General features: G+C 40.3%; 1 protein-coding gene across 3 annotated transcripts in view; it reads left to right on the top strand.

The window, feature by feature from the left end:
• Positions 1-22,014, top strand: part of TMEM131 (transmembrane protein 131) — a 229,133-nt gene that overhangs the window by 128,728 nt on the left and 78,391 nt on the right. For all 3 annotated transcript variants that reach the window (XM_049857246.1, XM_049857244.1, XM_049857245.1), the window contains exons 5-8: positions 2,448-2,571; positions 12,567-12,683; positions 14,140-14,262; positions 20,263-20,343. In XM_049857246.1, coding sequence (XP_049713203.1) covers positions 2,448-2,571; positions 12,567-12,683; positions 14,140-14,262; positions 20,263-20,343 — 445 coding nt within the window. The remainder of the gene's footprint in view (positions 1-2,447; positions 2,572-12,566; positions 12,684-14,139; positions 14,263-20,262; positions 20,344-22,014) is intronic.

Here is a 22,014-nt window from a genome sequence, read left to right on the forward strand (position 1 = left end):
ATGAAGACAGTAGTCTCCAAATTGATCTACAGATTTATTGCAATCCCTGTCAAAATCCCTGCTTGCCTTTTTGCAGAAATTGACAAGCTGAACTTAAAATTATAGAAATTTAGAATAGCCAAAACAATCTTTAAAAAGGAGACCAAAGTTGGAGGACTCACACCTCCCAATTTCAAAACTTTCTGCAAATTTGTAGGAGTCAAGACAATGTGATACTGTCTTAATGATAGACATCTAGGTAAATGGGATACAATTTAGATTCCAAAAATACTTTTATACTTATTTTCAATTGATCTCAACATTGCCAAGACAGTTGAATGGACAAAGAATAACCTTTTTAGTAATTGGTGCTGGGACAACTGGATCTTCACATGGAAAAGAATTACATTGAACCCCTACCTCACACCATGCACAAAAATTAACTGAAAATGTGTCATAGACATAAACATAAGAACTACAAAGCCTTTTGAAGAAAACATTGGAGTAAACCTTCATTACCTGGAGTTGTATAGTTTCTTTAGATGTGACTCCAGAAAAGTACCAAATTACCTAAGAATTAAAAGCTTTTATGCTGTAAATGATATCATCAAGAAAGCGAAAAGATAACCTACAGAATGAGAGAAAATATTTGAAAACCATACGGGACCTGTATCCATAGTATATAAGGGATTTTGCAACTCCTTAAATTTTATTGTGTACAGCTCAGGTGCTAACCAAAAGGTCCTCAGTTTGAATCCACCAGTCGCTCCTAGGACACCCCATGGGGCAGCTCTGCTCTGTCCTATAGGATTGCTGTGAGTTGGAATCAGCAGTGACAGGCTTTGTTGTTGTTGTTGTTGTTTATACCTGAGTATAGGGTTTCCTTATTTTTCCTTGTTGACAGTCTATAAACCATTTTATTCAAGAATTATTTCATCTTCCTTTAAATTCTGGTTTATTTTATCCATTATTTTTGTCCATATTCTTCAAATATTCCTTTCCATTTTCCAAATATTGTAACCTCTATGTAGCTCTCCATTTCTTTTTATATTTTCTGTAGCTCTATTTCTCTAAATATTCTTTCTTGCTAAATTCTGAAATAAACTGTCAATCTGAACTTCCAACTCACTAAATTTTTATCTGCAATATCTTTTTCTACTAACCCTGTTACCTTTCTGCATTATATTTTATGCCTAATATTTTCCCTTGTTTTCTTGCTTCATGTTGCTGTATCTCCTTAAGTACATTTTATTATGCTTATTTTAAATTCTTGATCCAGCTTTTCCAGCTTTGTAACCATTGAGTGAGTGTGTGTGCGTGAGAGTGTGTGTGTGTGTAGAGAGAAAGTGCACGAGAGCGCTCACGCACACTCTTTCCATCTTCCTGGCTTTGTGCTAGATAATACAGGGAACCAAAACAAAAAAAACCATTGCCGTTGAGTCAATTCGTCCCAGCGACCCTATAGGACAGAGTAGAACTACCCCATAGGGTTTCAAAGGAGTGCCTGGTAGATTTGAACTGCCAGCGTTTTGGTTAGCAGCCGTAGCTCTTAACCACTACGCCACCAGGGTTTCCGATATGAGGAATACACAGTAAATATATAATGTAACCTTTCTCAAGCTGATAATCATGTTGGGGAAAATAATCAGACTGATGCTAATTAGAGAGCACTAAGGAAAAGTGTGATTTATAAATAAAATTCTGATGCTGTAGGAGTTAAGAAGCCTGTGCAAAAAAGATCAGCTACTGAAGTACTAAGTGGGCTACGTAATAATGAGATTTTCCTTTTAAGGCATACTATGATGTGGCTGCCAAGGGGACATTAAAACGGGTCGGTGGGTGTCAGACCATTGAGTGTGTGTGTCACGTTGTTCATTGGAGAGGAGGCAGTTTAGTCCAGTGGGTGTGAGTGCGGGCTAGTGCTAGATGACCTAGATTCAGAGCCCGGCTCCAGGTTAATTGACTGTTGTGTGTGTCAGTTTCCCCCTCTATAAAGGGGGATAACAGCCCCTAGCTCTTAAGGCAGATCTTCTCACGTGACGTTGGCACCCAGTTTTGGCTCCTAAACTGAAAGTCATGTAAGCAGGCGTCAGTGCAATATAGAAGTAAGAGGGCAAGATTGAGAATTATTTGTGGGAAGGGGGCGAGTGGTATTTATAGAAAGAAAGAAATATAAAGATCCAGCCATTTTGTTTCATGCCTGAGACTGTCTTGTTTCATTATATCCCCAGCACCTGACACAGTATGTGACATAATTGGCCCTCAGTAAATATTTGTTGAATAGCTAAGTGCCTTTCTATGTGTGATTTTAAATACGAACCTGTTTAGCAAATACCTTTTTATGTGTTTGAATATGTGTTTGCCTAATAACTCTGATTTTTTTTTTTTTTTTTAATGTTTCAGGTTCTCTCTCAACGGCTAGAAATTATCTTTGAAGTACTTGTGACAATTTTCGTTTGTTTCCACAGGCCAGTTGGAATGCCAAAAATGGAAAAAGTTTACTTACATAACCCTAGCTCTGAAGAAACAATTACCTTAGTATCCATATCTGCTACCACATCGCATTTCCATGCATCATTTTTTCAAAATAGGGTAAGTTTCTCTGCTATGAATAATTTCTCTTGGGTTTGAAATTGAATCAAAATGTCTACACTTTTATTGTCTGCAGCAATAGGCTCAAACACAGCAATGATTGTGAGGGTGGCACAGAACTAGGCAGTGTCTTGTCACCCTGTTGCACGGAGGGTCGCTCTGAGTCGGAGCCAACTCAATGGCACCTAACAGCAACATCTTTATTGATTATTTTGCTCTAGTCAGGATCTGTTGGAATGTTTCATATATGTTCTTATATTTCACTTTGTCCCACCTTATAAGAACTGTTCTAACCGTAAACACACGTTGTTTTTCTGAGCATGAAACAGCTTTGAAGAATCACATTTGCAGCTGTGAGACCTTAAACGCTCTGAAAAATATAACATTCTTATATTCAGTTTATTTTCTTTTCCTTCCTAAGAGCAGGTGATTCTTCAGCATTGTATTCATTTGCTATTGCTGTGTAACAAACTACCACAGACTTAATGGCTTAAAACAATGCCCGTTGATGAGCACATGGTTCTGTGTGTCCCAAGTCTTTTCATTTAGCCTCATGCATTTTGTGTTCGTCCAGATAGTTAAGTATATCTAGCTGCCACTGAGTTGATTCCAAGGCCTTGGGTGTTACAGTTAGTAACACACTCGCTACTCACAGAAAGGTTGGAGGTTCGAGTCCACCCAGAGGAGCCTCCGAAGAAAGGCCTGGCAACCTACTTCCCAGAAGTCAGCCATTGAAAACCCTGTGGAGCACAGTTGTACCCTGACCCACGTCGAGTTGCCGTACGTCTGAGTCGACTCCATGGCACTGGTGGTTTTTTTGTTGCAGTTAGGTGTGTCGGTGCTTTGTACCACTTTATTGCAGAATAGGATCCAGTTTGGGATGATTATAACTAAGCCCCTATAAACATTCACATACAGATTTTTGTGGGCACATAAATTTTCATTTCCTTTGAGTAAATACTTTGAAATGGGGTTGCTGCGCCTTCGGCTAAGTGTGCTTTCCAGAGACGGTACCATTTTGTGTTCCTTCCAAAAACGTGTGAGCCGCAGTCACTCCGTGTCCTTACTACACTTCGTGTTGTCATGTTTATGATGTTATAGTTAAGAACTCTTTCCTAACCCAAGATCACAAAGATTTCCTCTAATTTTTTTTCTAGAAGTTTAATAGATTTTACATTTAATTCTGTGGTGCATTTTGGGATAAACTTTGTTTATGCTCTGAGGTGTGGATTGAGGGGTTTTACGTTCATTTGTGTGTTAACGATAGCCACATTTTGTTCTTCATATTTTTGTCTTTTTTTTCTTGGTCATTCTGGCTAGGATTTTACCAGTTTTTTTTGTTTAATTGTGCTTCAGGTGAAAGTTTACAGGGCAAATTAGTTTCTCATTCAGTAGTTTGTACATAAAGTGTTTCATGACCTTGGTTTCATTCCCCTCAATGTTTTAGCACTCTCCCCGTTTCCTCCCTGGTTTCCCCATTTTCTTTCATCCTGATTCTCTACCCCTTCTGCCTTCTCATGTTTGCTTTTGGGCAGAGAATGCCCTTTTGATCTCATATAATTGATTGTTCTAAAGAGTACGTTCCTCGATATTGTTTATCGTATGTGCTTGCCTGTTGTTTGGCTGGAAAGTGATCTCTGGGAATGACTTCCTTTCCAAGTCAGAGGGTGTCTTAGGGTCATAGGCTCAGGGGTTCCTCCAGTCTCTTTCAGACCAGCAAGCTTGGTGTTTTTTGTGAATTTGATTTTTTGTTCTACAGTTTTCTCCTGCTCTGTCCAGGACCCTCTGTTGTGATCCCAGTCAGAGTATTTGGTAGTGGTAGCTGGGCACCGTCTGTTTCTTCTGGTCTGAGGATCATGTAGGCTGTGGTTCTTGTGGTCCCTTAGTCCTTTGGACTAATTGCTCCCTTGAGTCTTTGGTCTCCTTCACCATCCCTTGCTCCAAACAGGAAGAGACCAGTAGTTAGTTGTATCTTAGACAGTCCCTTGCAAGCTTTTAAGACCCCAGATGTTACGCACCAAAGTAGGATGCAGAATGTTGACCTTACGTATTACGTTGTGCCAGTTGATGTAGATGTCACCCGAATCTATGGTCCTTTGTCTTTGATCTTAGGAAGTTCATCCCACAAGCTGTTTGGTTATGTCCAAGAGATTTCCCGGACTATACCGCTTGTGTGGTCTGTATAGCCATACCTATCGCCAACTATGTGTAAATGTCCATCTGTCTACCTGTTTGTCCATTCATAAATTATTGTTTGTTGATACTATTGCTGCAGGATTGTCTAAGCTGTAGTAGTTAGCATAGCTGCCCTTTACTCTTGGTTCCTCTCAGTGTCCTCTCCGGCCTTGGTCATGTTGTGCTGACTTCCCCCATGTTATGTATTGCTTTTCCCTTCACCAGTATTAACTCATGTCTTGTATCTAATTGATAATTTTCCCTCTCTCCCCCTCTCATCCCTTGTAACCATCATAGAATTTTTTTTTTCATTTTTTCCTGTGTGCAAACCTTTTCTTGTTACTTTATAATAGTGGTCTCATGCAATATTTGTCTTTTTGTGATTGACTTATTTCACTCAGCATAGTGTCCTCCAGATTCATCCATGTTGTAAAATGTTTAGCAGATTTTTTTTTTTCTTTATCGTTGTGTATGCACCACAGTTTGTTAATCTATTCAACTGTTGATGGGCACTTAGGTTGTTTCTGTCTTTTTGCTGTTGTGAATAATGCTGCAGTGAACGTGGGTGTGCATGTATCTATTCATGTCACAGCTCTTATTTCTTTAGGGTGATACCTAAGAGTGGGATTGCTGGATCATATGGTTATTTCTATTTCTAGCTTTTTGAGGACGCACCATCCCATTTTACATTCCCACCAGCAGTACATAAGAGTTCGAATCTCCCCACAACTACACTAACATTTGTTATTTTCTGTTTTTTATTACTGCCAGTAATGTCGGAGTAAGATGGTTTTGATTTTCATCTCTCTAATAGCTAATGACTGTGAACATTTGTTCATATGTTTGTTAGCCCTCTGAATGTCGTCTTCAGTGAAGTGGCTGTTCATTTCCTTTGCCCATTTTTTAATCGGATTGTTTGTCTTTTTTATTGTTGAAATATTGAAGCTTTCCATAAATTTTAGGGGTTAGTCACTTGTCGAATATGTCATAGCCAAAATTTTTTTCCTGGTCTGTAAGTTCTCTTTTAAGTCTTTTGGAGAAGTCTTTTGCTGAGCACAATTTTTTTTTTTTTTAAAGGAGGTCACATTTATCTAGTTCCTCTTATGTTGTATCTGCATTTTTAGTTATGTTTGGTATTCTATTTATGCCACGTATTAGGGCCCCTAGCATTGTCCCTGTGAAGCCCTGGTGGTTAAGAGCTTGGCTGCTAACCAAAAGGTCAGCAGTTCAAATCTGCCAGCTGCTCCTTGGAAATCCTATGGGGCAGTTCTGCTCTGTCCTATAGGGTCACTATGAGTCAGAATTGACGCAATGGCAGTGGGTTAGAGTTGTCCCTACTTTTTCCTACATGATCTTTATAGTTTTAGGTTTTATATTTAGGTCTTTGATGGCATTTCTTACATATGGTGTGAGGTATGGGTGGATTTTATCAACTTTATAGACCTTTTTGGGCCCTAGTGACATAGTGGTTAAAGCATTCGGCTGCTAACCAAAAGTTCAAGTCACCAGCCACTCTGTGCGAGAAGGATGCGGTGGTCTGCTTCCATAAAGGTTTACAGCCTGGGAAACCCCATGGGGGTGGTTCTACGAAGGATGCGGCGGTCTGCTTCCATAAAGGTTTACAGCCTGGGAACCCCATGGGGTGGTTCTGCTCTGTCCTGTGGGGTCACTGTGAGTTGGAATTGACTCGACAGCAATGGGTTTGGTTTGATGGAATAGACCTTTTTGAAGTACCAGCTTTTTGGTTTTATTATTTTTCTGCTTTCTATTTCATTCATTTCTGTTCTGATCTTTTTTATTTTCTTCCTTTGGTTTTAATTTACTCTTTTTCTAGTTTCTTAAACTGGAAATGCAGATTATTGATTTGAGACATTTTCTTTTCTAAATACACATTTAATGCTGTAAATTTCCCTCTACCTATTGCTTTTGCTGCAGTCCACAAATTTTAATGGTATGTTTTCATTTTTAGTCACTTAAAAATATTTTCTAATTTCCCTCGTGACTACTTCTTTGACCCAAAGTCTATTTGAAAGTGTATTGTTTAATTTAAAAGTACTATTTGGGGATTTTCAATGTATCTTTCTGTTATTAATAATTGTTTTCTATTTGCTCCATTTGTTGTTTATCTCTTTTTCTTCATTTTCTGTCTTAATTTTATTATGCTCAGAGAAGATACTTTGTATAATTTCAGTTCTTTTGAATTTGTTAAGGTTAATTTCATGGCCTAGAAAAGGATCTGTCTTGGTCAGAGCTCCATGTGCTCTTGAGAAACCCCGTGCGTTCTTTGTTGTATAGGGTGTTCTATAAATGTTAATTAGATCAAGTTGGTTGATAGTATACTTTAGGTTTTTTATATCAAGAGACCAGCAGACTGCAGACCACAGGTGACATCTGGTCCTCAGCCTGTTCTCATACAGCACAGGTGGCATCTGGTCCTCAGCCTGTTCTCATACAGCACAGGTGGCATCTGGTCCTCAGCCTGTTCTCATACAGCACAGGTGGCATCTGGTCCTCAGCCTGTTCTCATACAGCACAGGTGACATCTGGTCCTCAGCCTGTTCTCATACAGCACAGGTGACATCTGGTCCTCAGCCTGTTCTCATACAGCACAGGTGGCATCTGGTCCTCAGCCTGTTCTCATACAGCACAGGTGGCATCTGGTCCTCAGCCTGTTCTCATACAGCACAGGTGGCATCTGGTCCTCAGCCTGTTCTCATACAGCACAGGTGGCATCTGTTCCTCAGCCTGTTCTCATACAGCACAGGTGGCATCTGGTCCTCAGCCTGTTCTCATACAGCACAGGTGGCATCTGGTCCTCAGCCTGTTCTCATACAGCACAGGTGACATCTGGTCCTCAGCCTGTTCTCATACAGCCCATAAACTAAGAATGTTTTTACATCTTATGTTAGGTGCTGTGGAGTCCCTTTCATCTCATAGCAACCCTGTATACAACAGAACAAAACACCACCGGGTCTTGCACTGTCCTCACAACCGCTGCTGTGTTTGAGCCCATTGTTGCAGCCCCCGTGTCAATCCATCTTGTTGAGGGCTTCCTTTTCTCACTGAGCCTGTACTTCACCAAGCATGATGTCCTTCTCCAGGAACTGGTCCCTCCTGATAACATGACCAGAGTCTATGAGACAAAGTGTCACCATTCTCCCTTCTGAGAAGCATTCTGGCTGTACTTCTTCTAAGACAGATTTGTTTGCTCTTGTGGTAATCCATGGTATTTTCAATATTCTTTGCCAACACCATAATTCAAATGGATCAGTTATTCAGTCTTCTTTATTCATTGTCCAGCTTTTGCATACATACAAGGTGATTAACAACACCAGGGGTTAGGTCAGGTACACCTTAGTCCTCAAGGTGACGTCGTTGCTTTTTAACACTTTAAAGAGGTCTTTTGCAGCAGATTAGCCCAACGCAATACATCATTTGATTTTTTGACTGCAGCTTCCATGGGCGCTGATTATGCATCCAAATAAAATGAAATCCTTGACAACTTTGGTATTTTCTCCATTTGTCATGATGATGCTTATTGGTCCAGTTGTGAGGATTTTTGTTTTCTCTGTGTTGAGGTGTAATCCATACTGAAGGCTGTGGTCTTTGATCTTCATCAGTAAGTGCTACAAGTCTTCCTCACTTTCACCAAGCAAGGTTGTGTCATAGGCATAATACAGGTTGTTAACGGGTCTTCCTCCAGTCCTAATGCCCTGTTCTTCTTCGTATAGTCCAGCTTCTTGGCTTATTTGCTGAGTGTAAAGATTGAATAAGTATAGTGAAAGGATACAACCCTGACACACACCTTTCCTGATTTTAAACCATGCACTGTCCCCTTGTTCTGTTTGAATGACTGCCTCTTGGCCTATACACAAGTTCCACATGAGCACAATTAAGTGTTCTGGAATTCCCAGTCTTCACAATGTTATCCATAATGTGTTATGATCCACAAAGCCAAATGCCAGTAGTCAATAGTTAATAAAACAGGTAAACATCCTTCTGTTATTCTCTGCTTGTAGCCAAGATCCATCTGACATCAGCAATGATATCCCTAATTCCATGGCCTCTTCTAAGTCTGCCTTTAATTTCTGACAATTTCCTGTTGGTGTATTGCTGCAACCGCTTTTGAATTATCTTCAGCAAATTATTACTTGTATGTGATATTAATGATATTCTTTGATAATTTCCCCGTTCCATTGGATCACCTTTCTTTGGAATGGGCACAAATATGGATCTCCTTCAGTCGATTGATGAGGTATCTGTCTTCTAAATTTGTTGGCATAGATAAGTGAGCAATTCCAGTATTGCATCCATTTGATGAAATATCTCAGTTGGTATTCCATCAATTCCTTGAGCCTTTTTTTTGTGTGTTTTTTGCCAGTGCTTTCAGTGCAGCTTGGACTTCTTCCTTCAGCACCATCAATTCTTGATCATATGTTGCCTTCTGAAATGGTTGGATGTCGACTTTTTGGTACAGTGGCTCCTACAGTATTCCTTCCATCTTGTTTTGATGCTTCCTGCGTCCTTGAATATTTTCCCTGTAGAATCCTTCAGTATTGCAACTTGAGGCTTCAGTTTTTTCTTCAGTTCTTTCAGCTTGAGAAAAGCTGAACGTGTTCTTCCCTGGTGGTTTTCTAACTCCAGGCCCTTGCACATTTCATTGTAATACTTTGCCTTCTCAAGCTGCTTTTTGAAATCTTTCATCACCATTTCTTTTGCTTTAGCTACTCTGTGTTCAAGAGCAAATTCACAGTTTCTTCTGACATCCATTTTGGTCTTTTTTTCTTTTCTGTCTTTTTAATGACCTCTTGTTTTCTTCATGTATGACGTCCTGGATGTCATCCCACAACTCACCTAGTGTTCGATCATTAGTGTTCAACACATCAAATCTATTCTTGAGATGGTCTCCAAATTCAGGTGGGATATACTCAAAATCCCACTTTGGCTCTCATGGACTTGTTTTAATTTTCTTGAGCTTGAACTTGCATATGAGCAGTTGATGGTCTGTTCTGCAGTCGGCCTCTGGCCTTGTTTTGGCTGATGATACTGAGCTTCTCTAGCATCTCTTTCCATAGATATAGCTGATTTGATTCCTTTGTATTCCATCCGGAAAGGTCCACATGTATAGTCACTGTTCATGTTGTTGAAAAAAGGTATTTGCAGTGAAGAAGTCATTAGTCTTGTAAAATTCCATGATGCGATCTCCTGCCTCATTTCTTTCACCAAGGCCATATTTTACAACTACTGATTTTTTGATCCTTCTTTGTTTCCATCTTTTGCATTCCAGTCACCACTAATTATCAATGCATCTGAATTGCATGTTTGATCAATATCAGACTACAGAAGTTGGTAAAAATCTTGCTTCTTCATCTTTGACCTTAGTGGTTGGTGCATAAATTTGAATAATAGTTGTATTAGCTGGCCTTCCTTGTAAGCATCTGGATATCATCCTGTCACTGACAGCGTTGTACTTCAGGATAGATCTTGAAATGTTCTTTTCGACAATGAATGCAACACCATCCTTCTTCAATTTGTCATTCCTGGCATAGTATAAGATAAGATTGTCTGACTCAAAATGGCCAATATCAGTCCATTTCAGCTCTGTGGTGGGGCTTTTTTACTGATCCCACCCTCATTCCCATGGCAGACAAGCTCTGCCATGTTCCTTTGGTGGGTCATATATGAGTTTTGTCCCCTCAGCCCTAACCCCAGGGTGGTGGTAGATTTCCTCCTGTGCCCTGAAGAGGGCAGTTCTGTTTATTGACCTTACTTAGTGACTTAAGACTCTTGTTCCGTAAGAGAAAAGCATTTGGGCATAGGTTCTTCATGTGTTTTTCATAACAGCAGCTACTCCGTCTCCCACACCTACGCCACCAAGGGAAGCATTCTCTCATCTTCTGCCCCATCTTTCCCGCAACCACACAGTGGGATCTGCAAAGAGTAACTTCTGAGTGAGTGTGAATTCCCCACAGGTCTACAGCTTCTAATGGTTCTGTACTCTCATACTAGCCCACACTTGGCCTTTGTTGTTATTGTCGTTGTTAGTTGCCGTTGAGTCAGTTCTGACTCATAGCAACCCCATGTGTTGTAGAGTAGAACTGCTCCGTGGAGTTTTCAAGGCTGTGACCTCTTACAGCCTGTAGCCAGACCTGTCTTCTGAAACACCTCTGGACGGGTTCAAACTGCCAGCCTCTCAGCCAGTAGTCAAGTGCTTAACGTTTGTGCCACTCAGGGACTATTTGGCCATTAGCAATGTGTAAAAATTTTAACCAAATTCCTTTTACCCTCTTGTGTGATGGCCCTATCTTCTTTCCATGCTCTGCTACAGGTGAACCAGTACTCACACTCCGTCTCTCCTTGGAGGCATTTGTCTTTCCTTACATTTCAGACTAGTTGGTAACCAAGCTGTCTAACAGATTCAAGAAGTTATTTTGTGAATTATTCTATTTTTTGTGGTTGATAAGGTGGAAGGAATGTACTTTTTTAGCTTTCTGCATCCTAAGATGAAGCCAGAAGTCTCAATCAGGGCTTTGAACTGGTTCGAACCAGTTCAGTCATGGTCAATGATACAAACACGAACAGACCTGAATGTTTACAGTTTGGGTGATTCACCACAGTAACTGGAACGGAAAAACTCACAGGTCAAAGCCCTGGAATGGGAGCCTTGGAAGAGGCGTAGTGAGCCCTTTCTGGAGCCGGATATGGGACGCTGGATTATTGGCAGGACGGCGGGGAGTTACCCACAGTCAAAGCAGTGTGGTTGGCCACCATTTTGAGTGGGGCGCTGCCGTCTTTGAGCAGAGTGCCACTGTTTCCTCCTTGTTCACGATCCAACAGGCAAGAGATTTGGCTGCTCTGCAACACATATGCTGCCCTTGCTTTCTCAGATGACATTAAGTTTCTGGCAGCGCTTCAACCCATAACTTCCTGTTCCAATTATCATTCCAGCTCACACAACTTTTAAAAATTTGAATCTGTTCTGGTGACGCTTCCTCAGCCATGACTAAACCGGGCAGAACCGGTTCTAAGCCCTGGTCTGAATGCTGTGTATTTTGTGCTACAATTTGGGGATCATTTTAGAGTTCTCGCTGTGGAGGCAGAAGGAGAGAGGTCAATGACCTTATATATTAAAATGCATTTTAAGGCTTCATTGAAGGCAGAACTCTCTATGACAGGTAAAATCGGCATCTCTCAAACTGCATAGAGCACTCCTGTTGTCTTACCGTAATAAAACTTTATTTCATGACCACAGCAGCATTCTCAGTCTGCACAAGATAACAGGGGTGGGTTCCCACATGTATCGTCACCCCTGCCTTCTTTCCTAATTTAAGTTGCTGGGACATTTTGTGTCATGTTTCCTGTGCAGATGTGAGCACAGGTTGAGGTCTGGGCTTATTTGCTTTGTACAAGGAGCTGCGTGGTAGTAGATGAGCGAGTCTGTATGAAAAGCTCACCTTCAGCTCAACTCAGACTTGATTGTTTCATGATGAAATAGCCTATAATTAGGCGTTTCGTTCGAGCCTAGAAATTGTTGAATGAACAGAGTCCAAAGATACCATCTGTCGTACAGGGTTTTAGCTGGTAATTGACGAAGATATGTGACTGTGGACATACACTATGAAGACCTACATCTCTTTTATTAGTCCCCATTGCACAATAGTTTGGCTGATTTAAACTTAAACCTTTAGGGGAAAATGACCGGTTTATGAAAATGATTTCAGTGTTTGTTTTAGAGAGCTTTGGCTGTCTAATTTTGGTGAACATGATCTGATTTTTTGGCTGTCAATTTGACTTTGTAATTTATTGTTTTTCTTTTCCAGAAAATTCTTCCAGGAGGAAATACATCATTTGATGTCGTTTTTCTTGCGAGAGTAGTGGGGAATGTAGAAAATACTTTATTTATTAACACATCTAATCATGGGGTATTTACTTACCAGGTAAGAAGCAGGATAAAAACATTTGTTTATTTTATAAAATGTAGTCATCATCTCAGACCTGCCGTGGGGCAGTCTTGTAGGAACTCACTTCAGAAACTCAGGAGATAATAGAACATCTGAGCGTTTAGACTGAGAGCATTCTCGTGCTGGCGGCTGTGGCTGTGAACACCCCTGTTCACATCAGAGTCTGAACAAATGATATTAAAGCTATAGCTAAAGTGCTAACATAGGTTAGGTTGGCAAAAGAATAGTAAAAACTTTTTTTCACTGACTTTCGAAGTGTTTTCCATTTCACTTTTTACACACTTAGGAAGCATACTTGATAATGATTTCAGAGTTAAAATGTACGTGCATGTGTTTCTTGAGGAAATACCGTTTTAAAATTTTGGATAAACCTATGTTTTTACACAGAATCATTGTTTAGAGTAATAAAGGAAGTTGATGTTTATAGGAATCATAGACTAAATCTTTTTATGTATCAGCCATCTTTCTGTTTTATGGATCAGGACTTTTCTATATCAAGATTGTCAGTATCATTAAGAATTATTATTTATATTTGTCTGGCACTATGCTAAGCCCTTTATATGCATTTAATTCTCACAACTGCTGTCTGAGTTATAGATACTGTTATTCTTTTTTTTTTTTAAGATAAGAAAGCCCAGATCATGCTAGTAGTAGATTGCTGAGTGGGTCCTGAATTCTCAGTCTTTGTAACTACAATGATCGTACCCTTAACCTCTCTACTGCCCGAACACACTCCAGGGCCGGCTTTTTGTCATCCTTCAGGTGATATCAGCTCATATCATCACCTCAGAGAAAACTACCCTGACCACCTTACCTACAGTAGTATCCACAGCCTCACTCTAGCCACGTTATCCTTTCTTCTCTGCATTTTTCTTGGTAGCTGGTCTATTCTGTAAATCCCCTAGAGCAGGCACATTTCCTGTCTGACTGACTGTTGCTCACTGCTCTGTGTACTTGTGCTTAGCATACTGTAGGCACGTGAATGCTGACCACGTGTGTAACGAGTTCACACTGTCCCGGTCAGTCTCCTTAGAGCCTTCCTGTGGAAGTGACCGGGGCTGGGCTCGGGGTTTCGGAGAGGTCACCTGGGCCAGAGGTCCCATCTCCTGACGGTTGGTGTAGGGAAACCATCTTTTGATCCCCTCCCTCTTGTTTTTTCTTTTGTCTGTTGCATGACTTCACGAAGGGCTACAGTCGTTCTGATTTTCAGTGTCTTAAAGAATTCGCTGCAGATGCAAATAGATGTAGCAAATCAAATGCGTAGCGAAATCAAGTATAGAAGCTGGATGGATGGGCTTTTTTGGAGAACGGTTGATAAGATTTTTCCATCTAAGTTAGATTGCCAGTCTCCCTAGATCAATCAGCGTTGTAACTGTAAAAGTATTAGTTGTAAAAGCAACTCAAACTGCATTTTTTTCCTCCATTGAAACAGGTATTTGGTGTTGGAGTTCCAAATCCCTACCGACTGAGGCCGTTTCTTGGGGCCAGAGTTCCTGTGAACGGCAGCTTTTCACCCGTAATAAACATACACAATCCTCACAGTGAGCCTTTGCAGGTGAGCTTCTGATTGCGACTTTGAATGAGCTGAATTTTGGTGGAAAGCAATACTTGGTATGAAACCTCAGTTTGTTATAGTTTTCAACACTATTTAAAATGAGTTTTAAGGCAGTGTACAATAGCTGTATTACAGAGCGGTATTAATTTCGGTACAGCTTACTGTAGTCTGAATTTTGGGCTTGTTTTTGGAATGATTTTTAAAATGCCTTTAGCTTTTCTGGTGTCTCAGTTTAGGCAGCTCTGCATTTAATTTAAGAACAGTACTCAGCTGCAAAGACTGCTAGTTTTCTAACCTATAAGCTCCTCCTGGCCCAGTGTAAATACAAGCAGTTCTTTTTTTTTTTTTTTCTTATAGTAATAAATTTTTCATGATGGCAGCATAGAAATTAAAATCCAAAGGAGAGGTATTATAGAATCGTGGTTAAAAAGCAAACTTTTTTTTATCCAACTCCTTACCTCACCCAATCTTGGGATTCTCCTCAATAGTTGGCAGACGTTGGAAGAGTATAAAAAAACCTGTTGCTGCCGAGTCAATTCTGACTCATAGCAACCCTAGAGGACAGAGTAAAACTGCCCTATAGAACTTCCAAGAAGCGGCTGGTGGATTTGATCTGCCGACCTTTTGGTTAGCAGCTGAGCTCTTAACCACTGCACCACCAGGGACCCAGCTTCTGTATAAGCACATGTAAGTTAATAAAATATAAAACAAGGATCTACAATTTGAGAGTGTGGTTTTTTCTGAGTCACAGCTTTGTATGGGTAGATGAGGAGCTGGGTGGGAAATAAAACAATAGCACATCTTTACCTTAAAGGATAACTGCTCATAAAAATATTCTGTCCAAACTCTAATTTCTTCAGCTGTCTTCACCACAGAGGAGGCTTTTATAAGTGACAGGATTTTTACATAAGCTCGTTTTGTGTTTCCTCTTTTCTTCATCATCACTTTGTCATTTATGTCTTTTTGCTACTTTAGGTAATGGTACATTTTCCCTGCTCTGGGTAACCTTTGTTACAAAGCTGTATAGAAGCTTTACAGGTTCTTGCTGCTTTCTTTCCTTGACTATTTTCAGTAAAAGAAATTTAAAAAAAAAAAAAACATCCTTTCATTCTACCAGAGCCTGCTGAGTGACTGGCCACAAACTGCTATAGAGGGGTGTTATGAAGCACCCTGTGGGATGCCCAGGAAGCTTGCTTCCTGCGTGGAAGAATGAAGGTTCAGGACTCCACGCTGCTGGTCATTGCACACATGTTGAAGACTTCCAGCCTGCCTTTTCTCCTCAGCCTTGGGAGTTATCAAGCCATCGTCCAGAATAAAGCTATCTCCTTGAATTCAATTTTTTTTTCTTTTGTTCTTCAAGTCTTTTTCCATTTATATCATTTTTATTGCAGAAGATTTACCACAGTAGAAAAAGGAAGACCAAAGTTGCCGTCTTAGAACCAATATAGATGTTCATCTTGAAGGCACTGTTAGAGTTACACTATTGTCAGTTTTGCTTTTCCTTATGTTTTCTTGCTTTGTGATGTTTCCTTCAATTTATTTGATTTCTGCAGCACAAGCACATGAGTATGTTCTCATTGAAAAAAATGTTAGCGATTCAAGCATGCATGAAGCAAAATCCCCTTGAGCTCCCTATTTCCCCTCCAGTGCTGCCCGGCAGAACGTTCTGCAGTGGTGGAAATGTTCCCTATCTGTGCTGTCTGATACGGTAGCCACTAGGCACACGTGGCCACTGAGCACTTGAAATGTGGCTATGGTGGCTGAGGAAATGAAGTTTTAGTTTTATTCCAATTTATTTAAATTTAAATAACCACATACAGATGTTGACTGTTGTATTAGACAACACACTTCAATTCCAAGCCTTTTTTTCATAGATAGTACTTGGTGTGTGTCACTGCAGACTTTTTTCTGTGCTTGCATGTGTGTATGCACACAGAAATAGACATTTCATCTTATGGGAATATTTTTTACACAAGTGATATTCTGTGTATTCCATTGTATGGCTTCCTTTTTATTTTTCTCTAAAGCATTTTAAATTAGAACAAATAACACCACACTAAAAATTAACACCATGTCATACTTCTGGTTTTAATATAACCTTTCTTTTGATTTTATAATTTAGCCTTTTTCTGTCCCTATTTCCTTTTTCTTTTTTTCTGTTATCAGTAGCCTACTTTTTAACCTTTTGTTTCCAAGCATTGTTATGCTTGTTTCTTTGATATCTTGAAAGATTAGATGAAATAACGTGATACTTTCCAGTTTAGGGTGTTATTATTGTTAATACAATAGGTAATGGAGAAGAGCACTATAATAAATTGGTGAGCAAGTAGTCATGCTCAGATTCTTTGCTAAATACATTAACAAGAACACACACAAACTCTTTAAGCCTGTGCTGCAAAGTATTGCCATTTTTCTACTTCGCCCTTTCTTATTTGCTCCTGGAGTCCCTTTGTGATAAAACAAGTGAAGGTTTTCCATCTATTCTCTGACTTCCCCACATATTTGCACTTAATTGAATATATTATTTCTTTTTAAGAGATGGGGTTACCTGCCTTAAAAAGAAAGTCTCCTTTGCGATATGACCCATTCTGTTCCTAGGTACTTACCCAAGAAAAATGAAAGCTGTTCACACGAAGACTTGTACACAGTGTTCTCAGCTATTATTTATAATAGCCCAAAACTGGAATCAACCCAAATGCCCATCATTAGGTGAATGGGAAAAAAAATTGTGGTATAGCCATAAAATAGCATAAGAATGAACTATTAAATACATACAACATGGATGCAGCTAAAAATAATCATGGTGAGTGAAAGAAGCCAGACAAAAAGAATACATACCATCTGGTCCTACTTATATAAAATTCCACTTATATACATACTAATGTGTAATGGCAGAGAGCAGACCAGTGGTTGCCTGGGCTGGAAGGAGGACAGGTGGATTACATGAGGACACTTCTGGGGGTCATGGATATATTCATTACCTTAATTATATCTTAATTATTTTAATCTTGGTTGAATCAGAACTTGTCAAGTTGTAAATTTTAAATGTGTGTAGTTTCTTATACATCAATTATGCCTCAATAAAATTGTTTTAAAAATCGTAAGTTTAGGCACAAACCACAGAGGTATTAACAGTACCCGTGATTTTTGCCACCAGTGGAAACCGGGTATTTTCATACCGTGTTATAATCATTGCATATATCTCAGAATAATGTTTATGTTCATCACTATTTCAGAATTACTGTAAGTTACTAGACTCATTCCTATAGATCTTGTTATAAATGTGAATAATGAAGCACTTGTATTACTATAAATAATACAGATGTTAATCTAATATTTGATAATTTCCATGAATCGTTTCCTTTGGAGAAGAGAAAAACAAATGTCCTATAGATGGGTTTTCTAAAATCTAGTCTCTGAAACCACTCTGAAATGCTGTTTCTGAGTTTAGTATTTTCGGGATGATTTCTGTCAGCAATTCTTCAACGATCCTCTCTGTGTTTTCTAATTTATCCCACATTCTAGAACTCCAGTCAATCGCAATTTTTGCTTTTGATTGTATCCCACATAATTCTCAGGGTTTCTTCATTCTTTTTTCTGATTTTTCCTCAAACAGAATTGTATCCAAGTGTTTGTCTTTGGTTAATCCTGTCTTCCATCATCCCAAACCGCTCCTCAGCCCTTCTATGACATTGTCCATTTCCGAAATCTTGTTGTTTACCTTTTGGATTTCTAATTGTTGTTTTTGTATGATTTCTAGCTGTGAATTTATTTTGGCATTTTGTTCCTGTATTATTTTCCTGAATTCTTTCATTTTTTTTTTGGCTGTATTTTCCATGAATTTATCTGTCTTTTCCATGAATTTGACTGTTTTTTCCTCATTTTCATCTGCTTTTTGCTTCAACTCTTGGATAGCTCTGAATTCCGTATCAGGTAGTTCTAGTGCCTTTTTTTCTACTGGAAAGTCATCTGGTGTTTTCTTTTGAACACCTACTGGAACCATCCTGTTCTTTTTTTTTTTTTTTTTTTAATGTTTTGATATTGTCTGCTGTCTTTGGGACGTTCAGTAGTTATTTTCTTTATTTTTTGATTGTAGATCTGGTTGTTTCTTCCTGCTTTTTTGTTTTATTTGGTTATGTCTGAGCAGGCAGGCTGTGCATTCTGTGTTGTTTACTCGTCTGACGTCACTATACTTTTCACCTTGTCCAGTGGGCAGAGCGAGTCACTCAGCAGCAGGGCAGGTCCAGCTGAAGGGTAGGGGCTGGAATGAGTTGTTTGTGGCTATACTAGGGCCAACAGGGTGGGAAAGGAATCAGTGTTGGGCAGCTTCTGGTAGGCCGTGCCTGTGCTGCTCAGGGGTGTGATGTCCAGTGCCTAGTGCAGGTAGGCAGGAAGGAGGGGAGAGGTTGTGATGTGTGGAGCTAATATGGATATGGGCAAGAGGAGAGAAAGAAGAGAGAAACAGGAACCAAAAACAAACAAAACAAAGAATGCTAAGGGAGCTTGCCGTTGGAGTGGAGAGATGAGAAACTGAGAAATGGAGAAAAAGGGAAAAAGAAAAAAATAACTAGATAAAAAATTTAGGAAAAAAAGAAAAACCCCCAGGCGTCCCACTGGTGCAACTGTGAAGAATGGGGAAGTAGTTCCCTGGCTGCACAGTATAGCCTGGCTAGAGGTGGTATAGATGTCACACAGCATGAGGTATTCAGGAGGCAGGAAAAGAAGGTTAGTATAGAGATACAAGAACTGAGAAATGAAGAAAGAAAGGAAAAAAGAAATGCCCCCAGGGATCCCACTGATGCAGCTGTGCAGACTGGGAAGTAGCTCATAAGCCGTGCAGTGCAGCCCAGCCAGAAGAGGCCCCCAAGCCATGAAAAGAAAAGGAAAACAAAATAAAACAGAACAAAACAAAGCCGTGGGGATACCACCAGCATGGTGTCTTGGGCCAGGGGAGTGGTTCCCCAGTCGAACAGGGCTTTACAGCCTTTCAAGAAGAAGGAAAGATGGCACACAGAGCCAGATGTTTGAAAGAAGGGAGGCAGGGAGGTGGTGGAAGGCATGGAAGAAACCAAAAGAAATGAAAAAAAGCAACACAAGCAACAGACAGATGGCACTCAGGGAGCCGGCCGTTGTGGCCGGGGTGAATCCAAAAGGCCCAGGGCTGAAGCAGTTGTCTCCCAGCCAAGAGACAGCAGGTGGTAGGAAGCAGAGGAGGCTGAGGGCAGGGGGGGAAGAAGGGTGTGAGTTAAGAAAGTGTATATCACTGGTTACTGTGTGCTCTGTCTCCTGCTGGGAACTTAATGAAGCTGCTTTCCTGTACTCCCTGTCCACCGACCTCAGACGTGGGTGGGGCGAATCCAAGCAGCATGAACGCTGCACTTCCTGGCCAGCCAAGTCACTGCTGCCAGCCAGGAAGCGTGGAAGTAGAGCAGCAGGGAAGAGATGGGGGTGGGAAAGCGTGTCTCACTGGTTACCGGGTGCTCTGTCTCCTGCCGGGAGCTCCGTGAAGCTGCTTCCCCATGCTCCCTGTCCGCCAATCTATGACAGGAGTCCGGGATGGCGAATCCGTGCTGCATTAGCTGATAGGGGACCTTCGCGTGAATCCCTTCTCACTCCCTGTTCTCTGTCAGTTTCTTATTCCATTCAGTGTTTGAGTTCTTTATTTCTTCATTTGGCACTTCGGGCTCCAGGATTGACATTTGTTTCTCTTAAACTTAGTTTTTTGGGTCTTTGCTGCGGAGAGACAGTGTGGTGCTTCTGTCTATGGCACCATGTTGGCCAGAAGTCCCTAAGTTTAGTATTTTAAAGCTACCTTGTTTTAATTAAAAATACCACAATTGCTTACACACGTGGGGCACAGAATCTAGTGATATGACATGATAATCCTTTGCATCTGTAAACATTTTTAATATTTACGATTACGGTGTCCAGCATAACATCAGATCCCTTGCATTGAGGGTGTGATTTTGAACTTAACCATCATACCCTCTTTTGTCACAGGTTGTAGAAATGTACTCTAGTGGAGGAGATCTTCACCTAGAACTTCCCACAGGTCAGCAAGGAGGTACCAGAAAACTGTGGGTGAGTATGGTCAGATGTGTCTCTCTCGTGTGGTCACGGAAGCTAATTGCTTTCTGTCATATACCGGAAAATACCTAACTGCTTACTCCTAAAGAAATATGGATGGCTTTTTCTGTAATTACTGTCTTAATGTTAAACTTACATTAAGTATTTTTGGAAGTCGAATGAGAGAGTAAGAGATGTATGAGGAGTAATTCTTGGAACGAGCAGTAATCAAAACTAGCAGTAATCAAAACTAGCAGGAGCTTTAACCCACTATGTGGAAAGGAAGCCATTTCATCTGCGTTTTCTGAATTATATCCCCAAAGTTGTCTCGGAACCTAATCATAATGTGCTTGATACTAAAAAATTTTTTAACTGTTGAAAGGGTCTGTTATACTTTTTTTCTAAATTTTGTTTATTTTGTCGTTGTTGAGAATATACACAGCGAAACATATGCCAGTTCAACGGTTCCTGCACGTGCGATTCAGCGATCTTGATCACGTTCTTCGAGTTGTGCCACCGTTCTCACCCCCTTCCGAACCGTTCCTCGCGTTAAAACACGCTCACGGCCCCTCGAGTAGTGCCACCATTCTCACCCCCCTTCTAGTGCCACCGTTCTCACCGCCCTTCCGAACCGTTCCTCCCGTTAACACACGCCCACCGCTCCCTAAGGTTCCTGTCTAATATTGCAAGTTACTGTTACCAATTTGATCCCTATAGGTAGTTCTTAAAAGAGCATAATGCTGAAGGCAGGCCTTTTTTACTAGAAAAGCTAAACTATTGTTTGGTTTTAAGATGACGGATGTATTATATTTTTTAAGGTAGAGAATTGAAAGTTAAGATTCGTTGTCATTAGAGAAGGTATTTGCAGAGGGAACCTAGTCAGGCATCCGTGATGACTTAGAAAATTTTAAATTCTTAGGTGATCGGCATCACAGGAAAAACATCCACCTTAAACACTGTTGAGTACTTAAGAACAGTCCGTGTCAGTGATTAGAGAACCATTTTCTCTTGGAGAATGTGAGCAAATATTAACTAAATTAATGAATATGTAGCAACACCTTCCTTGTGAAGATCCCTGCCGTCTGAGAGGATTTTTTTAATGTTGTCAACCATGCTTTAATCAGAGGGGAAAGGCAGTTGTGGTAAATACAAGTCTTGAACCAGGGTCACTCAGATCACTGCTCACCGATCATTGGGAGAAGAGACACTGGCTTTACCACTAGGAATAAACTGTGAGGATAGGAGCTGCTTTATCAATTGGTCTGTCACACACACACACGCACACACATGCACACACATCCACACACGCACACTGACTCTGTCTTCTGACCAGCCCCAACTAGGAAAGGATTATGTGGACGTGACACTGCTAGGATGTTGATGTGAACATTTACAGACAAATTTGTCAGTGATTTGGTTAATTCCCAAGACACAAAAATACACTCGCAGGTAGAAGTATGTCATGAACGATCCATTTATAGCCTTTCACAGAAATGTTCTTTGTTTTGTTTTGTCATACCTTGAAGCTGTTTTCTTATTTGTCTTGCCTTGAAGCTATTTTCTTACTTGTCTTACCTCAAAGCTATATTCTTATTTGAAAAGCCTTTGGGAGAAATAGTATATTAAGTGGATTAAACATAAGCTATTAAATTTGTATTAAAATTCTAGAAATGAGAGCTAAGAATT

The sequence above is a fragment of the Elephas maximus genome, chromosome 17 (assembly GCF_024166365.1).
Source record: "Elephas maximus indicus isolate mEleMax1 chromosome 17, mEleMax1 primary haplotype, whole genome shotgun sequence".
In the NCBI taxonomy this organism is placed as follows: Eukaryota; Metazoa; Chordata; class Mammalia; order Proboscidea; family Elephantidae; genus Elephas; species Elephas maximus.